The sequence below is a fragment of the Indicator indicator genome, chromosome 13, assembly GCF_027791375.1.
Source record: "Indicator indicator isolate 239-I01 chromosome 13, UM_Iind_1.1, whole genome shotgun sequence".
Lineage (NCBI taxonomy): Eukaryota > Metazoa > Chordata > Aves > Piciformes > Indicatoridae > Indicator > Indicator indicator.
This window is the reverse complement of record NC_072022.1, coordinates 18,387,548-18,401,876: the sequence shown is the minus strand read 5'-3', so window position 1 is coordinate 18,401,876 and position 14,329 is coordinate 18,387,548. Positions and strand designations below refer to the sequence as shown.

The 14,329-nt window shown below is 42.6% G+C and overlaps 1 protein-coding gene across 6 annotated transcripts in view; it reads left to right on the top strand.

The window, feature by feature from the left end:
- Positions 1-14,329, top strand: part of LPP (LIM domain containing preferred translocation partner in lipoma) — a 212,868-nt gene that overhangs the window by 82,059 nt on the left and 116,480 nt on the right. For 3 of the 6 annotated variants that reach the window (XM_054386024.1, XM_054386025.1, XM_054386026.1), the window contains one exon: positions 11,208-11,882. The exons of 1 other annotated variant lie outside the window; for it this stretch is intronic. In XM_054386024.1, coding sequence (XP_054241999.1) covers positions 11,208-11,882 — 675 coding nt within the window. Of the gene's footprint in view, positions 1-9,876; positions 9,885-11,207; positions 11,883-14,329 lie in introns of all 6 variants that reach the window. 2 more of the 6 variants (XM_054386028.1, XM_054386027.1) reach the window with 2 other exon arrangements.

The window sequence follows — 14,329 nt, the reverse complement described above, 5'->3', positions numbered from 1 at the left end:
GAGAGGCCAGTGACTCATTTAGAGAGTTCAGTGAGTCCACAAGGGCTAGGATGATACTTCTGAAAGCTTATAGAATGTTATTGCTTTGTGTTTTAACAATTGGGTCCCACAGTGAATTCTTGTGGGTTGTTATGGAAAAGAGATTTATTGATGACTTGTGATGCCAGGAGCCTTGCTCTGTGTATGTTTTTATTTTTCTTAAGATATGAATGCGTCATGAACCGCACACACACACACACAAAAATCACACAATTTAATCTTGTGCTAAATTCAGACCTGGACCTGAATTCTCCCTGCTCCGCCTCAAGTTCAGGCTTAACTTGTGACAAACAAGAACGGCAGCTGCAAAACTCCAGTTTGGATCCAAAATTCCTTTCAGTTTTTGGGCGTCCACTGCTGAGTTTTGGACAGCGTTGAGCCCTTGTTAGAATGTTGTTGAAGCCAAGCTGCTCAGAAGGACTAAATTAATACTCTGTAGTCCCAAGGTTTTTAACATTTAGCACTCCTGCCCCAAGGCTAGAAAGTCACTGTTTCAAATTCTGAAGTTAAAAATGTCAAAATTGGTTAGACTATAAATCCCAGTAGCCATCAGTATGCATTTATACATCCACCACAAGGAAAGAAGTGAGGAGAGAGGGAGGATATGGCTGTTTGGTTTGAATTAGCACTCTTGTTTTTAATTCCTAATGCAGAATTGTGTGTGTGGATGGGTGCACAGGTCAGGGTGCAGAGCTGGCCTGAAAGATGAACTGGTTGATGCTGCTGCTGTTAACGTGCCGAGCTGGGTGCTTGGAGGTGCTGAGCTTTAGTCCAATGCAGGCTATATTTAGCTTCAATTATAAATTTCATTTGCTTTTGTTCAGGTTGCAGCAGTATGACTTGCCAGGACCTCCTTACGTGATGAGTTTGAAGCAAGGCTAGGTGATTGTTATCTGGAGGAAGTTAGATTCACAGGATTCATTACAATTTGCATAGAAACCTCTGCTCTGTTCCCAGTGGGGAGAAAACCCCTCCAAATTCTGAGGCAGTGGTAGACCAAATCCCCATCTGCAACAGCCAGTATATTTGGACTAAATCTGCTGGAGTCAACACATGTGCTTAAGATGGCAGCAGTGTCACTGGCTTGATATAAAGCACTTCCAAAAAAACATTACTTAGGCAGCAAGAGGTATTAATATTCTGGTTCTTAGCCGTGGCTGTGATAACCTTAACCCAATCAGCATCCATGGAGCAAATACCTTTGGTGTAAGAACAGTTTAAGCGAAGAAAATGATATATCATAACTTAATCAGGCTCATTAGGTCGTTGTTGATGAACTTCAGCAACTTTTTCCTTTTTTCTTTTAAATTTCTAAAACTACTGAGGTGATAGGAGTGTGGCACAGGAGAACGCCTGGTATTAAATAGTGTATGGGACTAAGCTGCATCCAAAAAAATTGGCATTTTTGGACTGAATATATAACCTGTTCAGCATTATCAGTTGTTAAAAATGTAGCTTTTGTGTTCCAGTGAAAAATGAAGAGAAGATGGTTTTTGTTGTTGTTTGGGGGGGTTTGGTGGTTTTTGTATTAAAACTTTCAACTAGGTTAACTTAAAATGCTATTTGCAACAGAACCAAGCCTGATGAGGCAATGCATTTGATGGTACTTTATACAGGCTTTTTAGAGTGATGCTGTTACGATTCTAAGTTTCTATCAGTGTGTCTTTTGAGTAAACATTTTGTAAACCATACATTTAATGTAATTATATGTTCTCTCCGAAGAGAGGAAAATAGTGGGGAAAGACTGATTATTCTGGGCTAATACCTTAATTTAAAAATATTCTAACTTTCTAGATTGCTTTGTACTCAAGTATGTCTGTGGTACAGATGGCGTCTTGTGCTATGAAATAATGCTCTCTCTTTTGCTTTCCTGACTTGTTACAGTACTGCTTTGGTGTTTTGACTAGATGTGTGACAGTGAGCAAATTCTGTGTACCTTGGTGAATGTATTTATTTACATATAGAATAATATAAAAGCCACAGCAGGTGAAAGAAAATCCCATCAGAGAGATTTCTCCACCTCATACTTGGAGCCTGTGATGTTGTGGAAAGACTAAGGTATTTTGGGCAGTGGTGATAACCCAGGCAGATGGATAAATGAGGGAACGTTCCACTCCACTTCCCAGAAGAAGCCGTCTGGGAAAACAGTTAAATTTGACCTGTTGTTGGAGCTCCTCAGCCTTTTGGAAAGGTGTACATTGGACTTAATAGGAAAATAACTTCTCTGTCACATTTGCCTATCTTTTATGATTTTTTTTTTTTTTGGTTGTGCTGTTATTTCTTTGGTGAAGCTGTATAGTTTTTCTCTGCTGCTAACCACTCAAGTTACAAACTTGAATCCTTTTGTAGCCCTCTAAAAATGCTGGCGGATGGCAGTGGGTTCTGGACCTCAAGTGAACCATAAGAAAGCAGATGCTGTATGAACATGGAATTGTTCACTGGTGCTTCTGCCCTTCTGCACTGCTCTTAGCACAGGCTTTAAAATGTGGGGAAGAGAAGAATAAAACCACATGGTTTTCACGGGAAATAGAGACAATACTAACATTGAAAATGTTTATGCCCTGTGGTAAGATAATTTTTTAAATCTGGTTTAATAGAGTTTTGGAATTTGAAAAGATAAATGGGTTATAAAGGCAAGCAGTGCAGCAAACAAATGGAATCATAAACAAGTAAGAAGTAACATGAAGTAAACCAAGTAGTGTCTGAGTGCATATGTATTTCATATTATTTTATGAGTGTATATGCACACTTTTTTTTTTTATGTTCTCTAGAATTAATAAAGGAAGAAAGCTTGCAGACTCTATAAACACTTTTAAGATTCCTTTGCAATTTAGTAGGAAATGAGAAGCTTTTATAGAGTTTCTGGATTGTTATTTGTGTGTTCATCACACAATAGACAATGATAACTTTTCCATGTAAGTCGTAGAAGACTTCCCCAGAAGACTTCATGAATGCATGTGTTTTGCCACATCAGTCACCAGTGCACATCCCTTCCCCTCACTCACCCATCTTCCATTATGCATTTTTAATCCTTTCTTTAAAAATCACAATACAGATCCATGGGTAGCACCATAATTTGTATAACCCTCCAGCCTGATCATGTTTATCTATCACATGAGCTTCTTTTCCATTAGAAATGGCAAGTTATAAAAGGAAGGAAAAAAAAAAACATTTTGAAGTCTTTAGACAGCGTAATTATGATACTTTAAGCTTCACTAGCTTAGTAATAGCAAAAGTCATAAAAATGCTTTGCTTACCCAAAAGTTTTATTTATAGGGAGGTGGGGGCTTCCCCATTGTCAGGCAATGCCACATTTTGCCTGAATTAAGCAAGGGGACTTGTTCAGCCCATTAAAAGGGCCCATTTTGCTGAATGAAAATGCTTTGGACATTCCTGCATTGCTAAACTTTGGAGGAGGTCTTCTTTATGGTGCTCAGTTTCACTACTCCATACACATAATGACTTGTCTTCATGTGGTACCACTCAACCCTCTTCTGTGGTCTTCTCTTCCAGGATTGTATTCAGTAGTTCTGCATTTTGATGTAACCTAAGGGCTGTGCTGCACAGTTCCATATGTAATTTATTGCTGAGTTCATGTGTCACCAGTTCAGCCAGGGGGCTGCCTTTGTGTGTTCTTGAGGTCCAGATTGGTGCAAATTTGTCATTTTGGTGATGAGAGTGGGAAATTATAGAAATATCCCAAGATGAACTCAGAAAACATTTCACTTGCATGACTGGCATCTTCTGTAGCTTTTTAACAAAGGTATTTCTCCTGCTGATGAACTTATAATTGAAGTTGCTACTGCATTTGAACTGGTCAAGTTGAATTGCTTAAATGGGAGAGTTTTAATTGTAACTACCTCTTTCAGTGAGTTAAGCTAAAATTATGGCCCATGTCTGTCCAACAGAGCTAGAAGTATTTAGGTTAATTGTTTGCATGTCTTTTAAAATTGGTCTCTGACATGGTCCTTCTCATAAATAGCAGGTGATCACTCATCAGAAGAGGAAAAACAAATGGAAAAGCATATAGTTTTTATTATGGTGATAGGGTAAACAAATTAAAAAAAAAACAAATATAAAACTGAGTAGGAAAAGGAAAATTCTTCCTTTGCATAACACTGTTGTGTATTGGAGACCAAACTTTTCAGATGTATGCAGGCTCTTTGGAATGAATGGACTGTTGGAGAGTGGAAATGCAGACTGCATGGAACATGTTTCCTTAACTGTGCACATCAGTTGCAGAAGGTTGTTTTCCATGATAAAATATTGGAGATCAGCTTGTTACCAACTTTTCTTTTGTGCACCCTCTTCTCCCTTGTGTTACAACCTGGGCCACAGGGAGTACAAAAGAAGTTGTGAACAGAAACATTAACAACTGTGTTGACTTCTATTCCACCCATGGTAGCAGCTGAAAAACAGATCGGCGCTCAGAAGCAGTTGTGTTCTTGTAATACTTTATGGCATCTCTAAGGTATTCTCTTTATTTAAGAGCTATAGATGAATACTTCTCTAAGTTTTTTCTTTGTTTGGTATTATGCCTAGGAGCAATCTGTTCAAATACCTTGGTAGCTTCTGATGATCAAGCCAACAAGCTGAATCCCATATGAGCACATCTGGGAAGCGTGAGTGTGGCTGCTGATCTGAACACAGTCCATGCCTCCATGACACTTGCTTCTCAGCTGTAAACTAGAAATGAGACAATGATGAAACTGTAAAGAAAGCTCCATCCAATTATGAGCATGTTTTGGCTGGGGGTTTTAAGGTTTTGCACCAGACTTCAAAATTTTTGGTCTGGATTCTAAAGGCATTTTGACACCTGAAGAAATTTGTGTCAGCAGCTGACTTTTGTGCACCACGTAACAGCAGTGCAAAGGAGACTAACGTGTCCTCAGTGTGCTTGGCCTACTGTCTGGACATTAGAAAAGAGGTCAGAAAATCCTGTATATTGAAAATGCATTATGTGTGTTGAATGGGAGCAATGCATCTGCCCAGGATCTCTGGATACTAAGCGACTCAGCTGGAGCTCTGCCAGGACTCTAGGCATCTGAAGGTCCCAAATGAAAGGTCAGATTTCTTTTCTTCATCTAGATATTTCAGTCATAAAAACCAAGATATGTTCAGGAGAACCTGGCCATACATTATCACTAGCAAGGCAGCTTGTTCAAATAGAAGATTTGAAGTCAGCAGACATTAGATGGATCTGCACATAAGAAAAGCCTGTAAAATGCCTGTTCACGTTTTCAGGTACTCCAAGGCCCAGGTTTCAAAGTGGAGTCTTTAGTTTTCCTTGTGGTTGTCTTTCCTAAATTGAGGGTGAGTTGGGACCTGCTGCTTCACACAGGAGAGAGGCTTAGCCTAGCCACTGCTACTGGCAAGGCAGCAGCTCTAGTTCCAGTGGGAGCCATTATTCAGCATGGAGGTGGAAAAAAAGGTGAGGAAAGATGGCTCACCCATGTCACCCTCACCCCCTACACTAAAAATGCCTTTGCAGCCCAGCCTCTTGGTCTTGCATTGGCTGCACTGTGTGACAGCATCCTGGCTGATTGATTGAGCTGCTGGCACTCAGAAATCCCCTTGGTGTGCAGCACTAGCTGAGCTTGAGTGGCAGTGCACTTAATACAGGGAGAAGATAGCTGTGCTTCTTACAGTCACGTTAAAATTATCTGCTTATTGTGGAATTTGTCTCCACTAACTTGTGCTGTCTAAATATTCAGTGACTTGGCTTTTTATATGCTGCTTTTACAGTCAGTGAAGTGATTCCCCCAGTGGATGATTCATCTTCCCTGTTTTAGGCTTCGATAGTAGAGTAGCATAAATGACCCTGTGGAGATGCATTTCACAGAGAACTTTAGGCACCTCCAGCTAGCCACAGTGAATGCCAGTTGCAGCTTCAGGAGAAACCAAGTTATTTTTCCACCCTTCACTGCCTTTCCCACCGAGGCCTCCGACTGTCACCACCACTGAGTGATACTTCAAAGATTTCAGCTGGCACATGCCTGAACTGTCCCTGTCTTTCAATCCAACTTGTGCTGGTGGACAATGCAGAAGAGTGGCTGAGGTAGGAAGAAAGATGCTGTGCCAGCACTAGGCACTGGCAGCCACCTGGAAACTCTGTGTCCTGGGTTCAGCTCACCAAGGTTTCTGCCTTTTGAAGAAGAGGTGTTGTTATATTCCTATCCTGGAGTAGTGACTGAAATGCTTGTGAAAAGGCAGCCTCAACTAGAACTGTGGTTCTCAACCTGTGCTCTACAAACCTCAGGGGTTCATACATCACTCCTGAAGTAACTAAGAAGTCAGTGAAAGGTAACTTAAAAAAACCCATGTTTATTGTCAGTAGATTAACTCTCTCAGTAAAGGAACTCGTCTCTCCTCAAAGCATTTGGGGGCTGCTGAGCATAAAGGCTGAAAACCACTGATCTGGAGTAATGCATCTTTATATGTGATCATTTGACAGCTTAAAGGGCTAAAACTATTCAAGGGTACCTTTATGAAAAATACCTGGAGAATTGAATAGAATGTGATAAACTTTGTGTTGGCATTTTTGATCCAGTCTCTGAAACTGAGTAACTGAAGGGTTCTATAGAACATACTCTACAAATGCACAAAATAAAAGGAGATTGAAAGCCTTTTCATAAGGGTTCCAGCTGATCATACAGAATCATGCTCCTGCTGTAGACTGTCATTATTCTGTATCCTTTTAAAGTTTTAATTCCCACTAATAGTATAAAATTATAGGCTAGTTTCTATAGAAGAACAGGCTTCATCCCTAGTACCTATGTGATCACTCTTAAGTTGTAGGTATGCACTGAATTTAATTTAAGTTCTACATAAATAATTTCTACAAAATAAAGAACCACAGGGATGCTCAGGATTTCGAGTTTCCCCATGAGGGTAGCTTTGAATCCAGACACCCAGCTTTGACAGTCAGACCTCTAGGACAGCAAGGGTTTATCACAACACCATAGACTTCTCCTTGGTTCAAAAAACTCCTTGAAATGTTTATAAAATTTCACTGCCTTTAGGAAGACAGGACAGGAATTAGCAGGCAAAATTATTCCCTTTATGGTTACATAGGGCAACTTTTCTTGTTGTGGGGGTTTTTGTTTGATTGGTTGTTTTTTTTTACCTCCCACACTGAGTTTTGCTTGATTTTGTCAGTATTAGTTCACCTTCATTTGAACTGCTGGATAATTCATTTGTGGAAGAGGCAGTACATTTAGGTACTTCCATCTGTGTTTAAACAAGGCTCTTGTGCTTTCCCCATTAAAAAAAAAATCTTTTGTATTACAATTCTTGTGGTAGATGAGGTTCTGAATTTAACTTCTTCCTGCTCTGGTTTCTCTTAACAACTCTGCATTATCAGCACCTGGGGTTTCTAGTTTACTTGTTCTTTGCAAATATGAATTTGCAAGAAGAGGTTGATGGTAAGTATCGTGGTTCTGATTTGCACTTGCAAAGTGTGTCAGACAGTTTCGTCTAGTTCATGGTGAGAAGAGGAAAGCCTGTCTTCCTCTGAAAACAGCCCTTAGAGGATGTCAGAGAGTGTCTTTGGCTGTGATAATCACAAATGCAATATGGTTTTGAAATGCGCTGTCCAGGAGCTGCTGGAGGAAGGGTTGCCTGCACTCCTTGGCTTTCTCCTTTATCTTTCTTCTGTTTCTACTTGTATTCATGCTTCTGAGCTGTCACTTCAATGTGCTTCTGGATGAGTCTGCTTCATTGTGCTGGTAGAAGTTCTGTGGACTCATTTGGAAACATTTGTGACAGTCATCTGTTTTGTTAGGACTGTGATATAGGTAGCCCTTTCCAGCTTTCTTTCATTACTGCCTCTCCATCTACCTGGCATCTTTATAGCCACATCCATTCTTCCTATCCTCCTTGTGCCTTCCAGACATCTGCTGAAATCACTCTTCCCTGTGGCAGCTGAGCACCCTTTTCTGCACATGCCCATTCTCAGAGCAGGAATCTTGTCCATAGTTTGTGTGCATTTATAAAGTCTTAATCTAGAGCCTGGGGGGATATTTGAGTGCATGGCTGGACATGCAGACTGTGGCCATCCATCTGTCAGGCAAAAGGGCAAAGGATTTATGGTGATACCTCACCTGTGCCCTTGCTCAAGAGCTACAGCCAAGGTTCCTTTCTATGTCCCCATAAATCATCAGTGCTCCAGCATGTTGAATTCCCCGACTTGTCCTATTTCTCTACTACACCATGTTAACTAACCTTACACCATCTTCCTCCCCTTAAAGCCCAGCTTTCATCACACACTTGCCTAGTGCCCTCAGAGGAATTCAGAATGAGTCACATTGGGTGCCTCTGGGGACTCCTACTGATGCAAACTTCCTCCTCCTCAAGGCAGCCTGTGGTTTGAAGGCCACAATGCAGCCAGTACTTGTTAGCTTGAGCCTTTGCTATGAAGTTGATGGCAAAGGTTGGTCTCTGGCCTGGGCACCAAAGTTCCAATTTGAAGGCAGTGAGGGTTTTTTTTGGATAAAGGGTTTATCATTCATTCCTAAAGTGTATTCCAGCCTGGGCAGGAGATTGGAATCTACATTAAGTGTTAGGTGGATGTTTATATGTAATATTGAAGTCCCTTGGTTCTTAGGATGGAATAGATTTCTACTGCATAAGCTTCACTAGTGGTCTGTTATCACCTGTTTCCAGAGTCTGCCTTCAGAAACATAAGACATGATGAATAGGGCTCTGTTCTGTTGATTTGGTTTGGTCTTTCCCCCTCCCTCCCAATAGGCCATTGTTTTAAAAAACATTATCTACCTTCTCCCTCTTCAGATGGAAAAGAAAAACACTTTTATGGTCATAATTACACAGTGCCTTGTTGTGAACCTTTCATCCCATTACAGTAAATGGACAAACTACTGTCATTTACAAGAATGAAATAGATGAGGAAATGAGAAAGTTTCTAGCACTCCTGAGCACAAATGCCAAGCTGACACGGGAGAATAAGTCTGAGAGAAAGTAAATTTTCTTGCTAGCAGTGAGTGCAGTTGTGTTCTGATGTTGGGATGGAGGGATGCTCGCTCCTCATCAGATGTTTCAGAAATAGAAGAATCAAGCAGTATTAATGGAGGGCTGCAGACTCTTAACCTATATCTGCCTTTGCAGTTCAATTGAGACATGCTTCAGCTCCTCCTTGCTCTTAGGTTCAAAATCTCTTCAGTTCTGTCTATGTACTACCTTGTCATGGATCTGTTGGCAAGGTCAGGTTTTGAATACATTGAGATACTTTTTTCTCCAGCAGAAATTTGTCGTCTTACAATTCTCTACCTCTGCTAACACACCTTTTACATGTCTCTCAAGATAGATTGGTGCTCTTATTCTCCTGTTTTTATGTTCATTTATAGTGATTCCTCATGGGAGGTTTACTTTGATGGAAAGTTGTGTGATTGCAGGAGTAAGATCTTTACCAGTGCATCAGCAAAAATGTTTATGCATGTCACCAGAGCATGTCCACTACCATCTGGGTAGTGGAGCTTCCTTTTTCCTTTGGTAAACTTGCTTGTGGGCTGTGGACTAGAATGTGAGCGGCTTCCTCTTTATGTCCCTTTTCTTCATATGTACTGGTTGCCACATGTTGTGGAGGGAAGGTGTCTGCCTTATTCCCTCCTTCCATGGAAGGTGAGTTTGGTATCCTTGGAGGCCCAGAGAAATGGGTGGTTGATGTTCCTTTCCAACCTCTGGCCTGGGTTGGTTTGGCAGCAATTTACTGCCGCCACCTGCTGACCAGGCAGAGGATTTCTCTGGTGTGTCCCAATAAGCCCCCACTGCTCTCCCCTAGGCTCAGTGGTCCCAGCAAGAGAGGGATAGGGCAGTAGGTAGAGCTCCACGTGCCTGCATAAAGTAGGAAGGCCTGGGGGCAAATGCAAGGTTAGTCATTTAAGTGAAGGCGGCGTGTGTCATTGCATGAACAAAACCATCAGCGAGGACTAAGCTGGTCTGACTTAGGGCTACTCTGAACTTGCAGGTTGCCAAGTAGATCATGGGTGAGATCAGATCTGGTGCACTAACTTTGGATGAGATATAACCTCATACAAACGTCATATTCAGTGCAACAGCAAAAAAATACTTTTCAGTTGCATGTCTTGACTTCAATGCATCTCTGTATAGGAAGGCATGAAATTCAGGTACTCTTTCAGAATACAAGAATGTTTTTAGAGGCAAGAAATTTTACCTAATTCTAAACTCCAGAAATTCAAGTTTTTTCTCCGTTAATTCAGTGAAAATGCATACAAGTGGTCTTCAGTTTTCTTCAAAAGACGTTTCATACAGTTAGCTCTTTAACAAAGATGTCCTTTCACATGAGTGCTTTTGGGCAAGGGATTTAAAGAAGAGGTAAAACCAGACAAACAAGTACATTTGACAGAAGGATGTACGATGCCTATTAGGGCAGTGTCACTGCACTAAATCTTCATTTGGTGGCCAAATTGCAGGAAGCATTGGAGCTTGCTGTGAACTTCTTCCCTGGCTGCCCGAGCACTGCTGTGCCTGGGGCACTGGTGCAGGGTTACATGGCTGCCATGGTGGGAGCTGACTTCTGAAGCTCTCAGGAATCCTGGCCTGCTTTCTGGCCTTTAATGAGCCATGCGTAACATTTGCCTTCACTGGGGTCACTTCAGACTTTCAACCAGCAGTGCTTAGGAGCAAAGCCAGGGACAGAGACACCTCTGCATTTTGCTTTGATCCAAGTTAATTCTTACAGCTTAGGATGTGCTTTCAGGCCATCCCGTCTTGCTGCCTCCATAGAGACTCTAATCTCATTTCCTCTCTTTTTCAAAACTCTCATTTTCACAGCAACGTGTAGCTTTCCCCCTAATTATTCTCCAGTGAGTCCCCCTTTTGCTTGCATTTATTGCTTTTTAGTTTGTTTGTTTTGAGGCAGAGGAGAAAACCCTAAGGAGAGACAAAACACTAGCGTGGCAGTTCTGCTTGGCTGCTGTGGAGCTGTGCCTGTTCTGACAGAGTGGGGAAAGGTTGCTAGTATCATCTCATAATGTGTGGTCTCAGGTACATTCCTGCTTTCCTAGGCAGTTTGGGTTTCTGTGCAGGTGCTGCTGTAAACCCCTATAATTCCACTTAACCTCTTGCTGCTTGACCTGACGCCAGAGTGGCCCCTCCTGCTGACACTGTTGCTCTCTCTCCTTGCTCCCTAGGGTTCTGGTACCTTGAGCAGCTCCGCCACCACCACTCCATCTGTGTCCACACCTGTCACTGGCCACAAGCGGATGATCATCCCTAACCAACCTCCCCTCACCGCCACCAAGAAGTCCACCGCCAAGGGAGCAGGGCAGCCGGCACCCATCCCAGTCACTCCTGTTGGGACCCTGAAGCCGCAGCCGGTGCCAGCCTCCTACACTACAGCATCCACCCCCAGCCGTCCGGCTTTCAATGTGCAGGTGAGGACGGCGCAGCCCAGCCCGCACTACCAGCTGCCCGGTCCGCAGCCCACGCACTACGGCAGCCTCGGGCCCAGCCAGCCCTATGCTCCCTCACCAGCTCGCCCGCCCGGTGCCCCACAGTATGGCCCTCCGCAGACCCATGGGCCTGACTATGGCTATACCCCGCCACCCGCCCGGCCCTCGGAGCCCGCCTATGGCTATGCACCTCCGCAGGGCCGCTACCAGAACCCCTACTATGAGGGGTATGGAGGCAGGAACGGTTCTGAAGCACCCTATGTACCACAGAGCTCCTGGAAGGCTGAGCCAGCGTATCCTGCTAGTAACACCATGGGGCAGGCTCCTTCTGGGCTCTACCAGCCGCCTGGCATGAAGAAGACCTACATCACCGAGCCGGTGCTGGCCCCACAGCCACCATCACTGCAGCAAAAGGTAGGAGATGTGCACTCGCTGGCATCTCTTGGGGAGCAGGGGGCCACACAGCTGAACGTGCCCTGGGCCCTCTACAAAAGGTGGTGGTGGGCGTTAAATGCCGCCTGCTGGGGTTGGGGCAGGTCTCCCTCTGTAGGGCTTCTTAATAGGTGGAAATAGGGAATTGGTGTCTGCTTCGAAGAGGCTTTTGTGGCACTTAGAAATGCTGTCAGCCTCAAAGGGTGAGATGGTGTTACACGTGGAGGCATGATGCCACCCCTCTCACATGCCATTACCATACCATGTACCCCATACAGCCTTGCTGCACCTAGGTCTTCTCTTCTGGGCCCTCCCAAGATCAAGTGAGAGGTTGGGTGTGAGCTTCTGCTCTATGTGCTTGTGGACACCTCTGGTTCACCAGACAAGTCCTTCCTCTTCTCAGGCAGATAGGAGGTACACAAGGCTGGTTTTGGTTGTGGTTCAGAGTGATTGCAGAGGTTGACCTCTGGTGTGTTGCTGTTCAAAAATCACTTATTGCTGAAACCACATGGAAATGAGTTCCCACAGAGCTCTGCACTGATTTTCCTCTCAGGTGGTGGTACACCGGATGGTTTCCATCCACTTTGGTGCCCAGACCTCATAGGGCAAAGGCGATATGAATAGAAAGTTAAATTGGTCTGCCTGGTTTCTCTGCTCAAACTTTGACCCTGTCCAGCTTTTGTCGCTTCTACTGTTGGCCATTTCTAACCTTTTCTGGGGGGATATAAGCATTTTATCTTTGTGGAGTCCTCATAGCACATGGTAAGCTTCCACTGAAGGTGGAAGATGGCCAAGTCTGGGTGGGGAGGCAGTGAAGCCATTACTGCCCAAGCCTGCTGTGACACATCTCAGCACAACTCTGCTCTCCAGCTTGTGGTTATTCACAGGGAAAGGGGAAAACGCTTCTGACACATAACAGAAAATCTGTCCTTTTGGCATTTCCTACACTAGCAGCACACAGACTGTTTTCCCTGGATTCCAGATTTACCGACAGTGGGAACTTTTGAAGGCAAAGATGTTTCTCCAGGCGGTTTAGAGGGGGCAATAAATTAGAAAATTCTTTGAAATATTATCTACTAGCAGCTAAGAAATCGCTTTTTCTCTTTTCTTCCCCTTCCTTACCAAGAAGCTAGAAGTGGGGAGAGAAGTAATATGCTCTCAGCTCTGAATGTACTTGAAACAGAGCTTTAGATTGGAAAGTTGTGAAAGACACAAAATTTGCACATAACCTTAACTGGTGTAAATCATTGTGGTTCCAGTGGAGTTACTGAGGAATTGCTGAGGTACAGCAGATCCATATTTAGGCTTCTATAGATACAAGCAGGTTTATATATATAAAAAAGTTGAATTATTTCAGTCAGCATCTCTATGGAAACGCAAATCATCTCGAACCGCAAGCAGCACAAGCCTGTTAGTCTCATTTGCATTACAAAGCTGGGGGGACAATTTCATTTAGCTCAAGCTTGGGGTTTCACTTATATATATATATGCATATATTTTTGTGTGTGCACGTATGACATTTGCAGATACACATGCAGAAGTACTTCTTATCTGTCTCTATAAAAATAATTTCAGTTCTTCTGCAAAACAGACTATTACCTGCTTGCTGATAGATTCCTCCAGAACTTTCATTCCTTTCCAGCCTGATAAATATCTACACTATTACCTATTTCACTTTTGAGCTTACAGCTTTTCTGTAACGTATTGGTAGCAGTCACTGTGTTTGATTGCTGCTTTGGAACATGCATAGTTTAATTGGTGAAGAACCAAAGGTGATCTTGCAGCCTCACAGGAAAGACTCAATAAAAAAAACCACTGTATGCTTTGCCAGTGAAGCAGCGTTGTCCTGGTTTACCACATGCTGTTCTCTGCCTTTGCAGACTAACTCATTCATAAAATCAACTTTTGGAATTTAAAGGGGCAAAAAAAAAATGAAGGCTGTGTTAGAGCCTGGTATCTGATTGGGAGAATTGTAGTTTGACTTGTGGGCTACAGTGTGAATTTTAACATATTTTCCTTCACACAACTGGTTTCTGTATTTTGTAATGTGGTGCTTTTTCAGTGTTGATTTGAGGCCTTTTGTTTAAGGAAACTGATTTGAGAGATGAGAGTAAGAAGCAAGCATTAATACATAGCACATAAAATGCAAGAAGACCTTTAGGAATTTTTCTTCTTGCAAGGAAATGATCTTAAAATATAAAACTATTTTGAAATGAATTCCAAAAAGTGCAATTCTTAATTCTGAGTGCACTTTGTATGCAAAATACTAAAGATGTTGTAACAAATCCACCTCAGTTTAATAGTTTGTGGTCTTTAATTTTAATACATACCGTGATCCATCACTGTGAAAGGTATTTTTTTTAATTAAATTGGTTTAGGGAGGTTAAAGGGTTGAAACAAAATGTTTATATTTTGCATTGTGGCTAGGA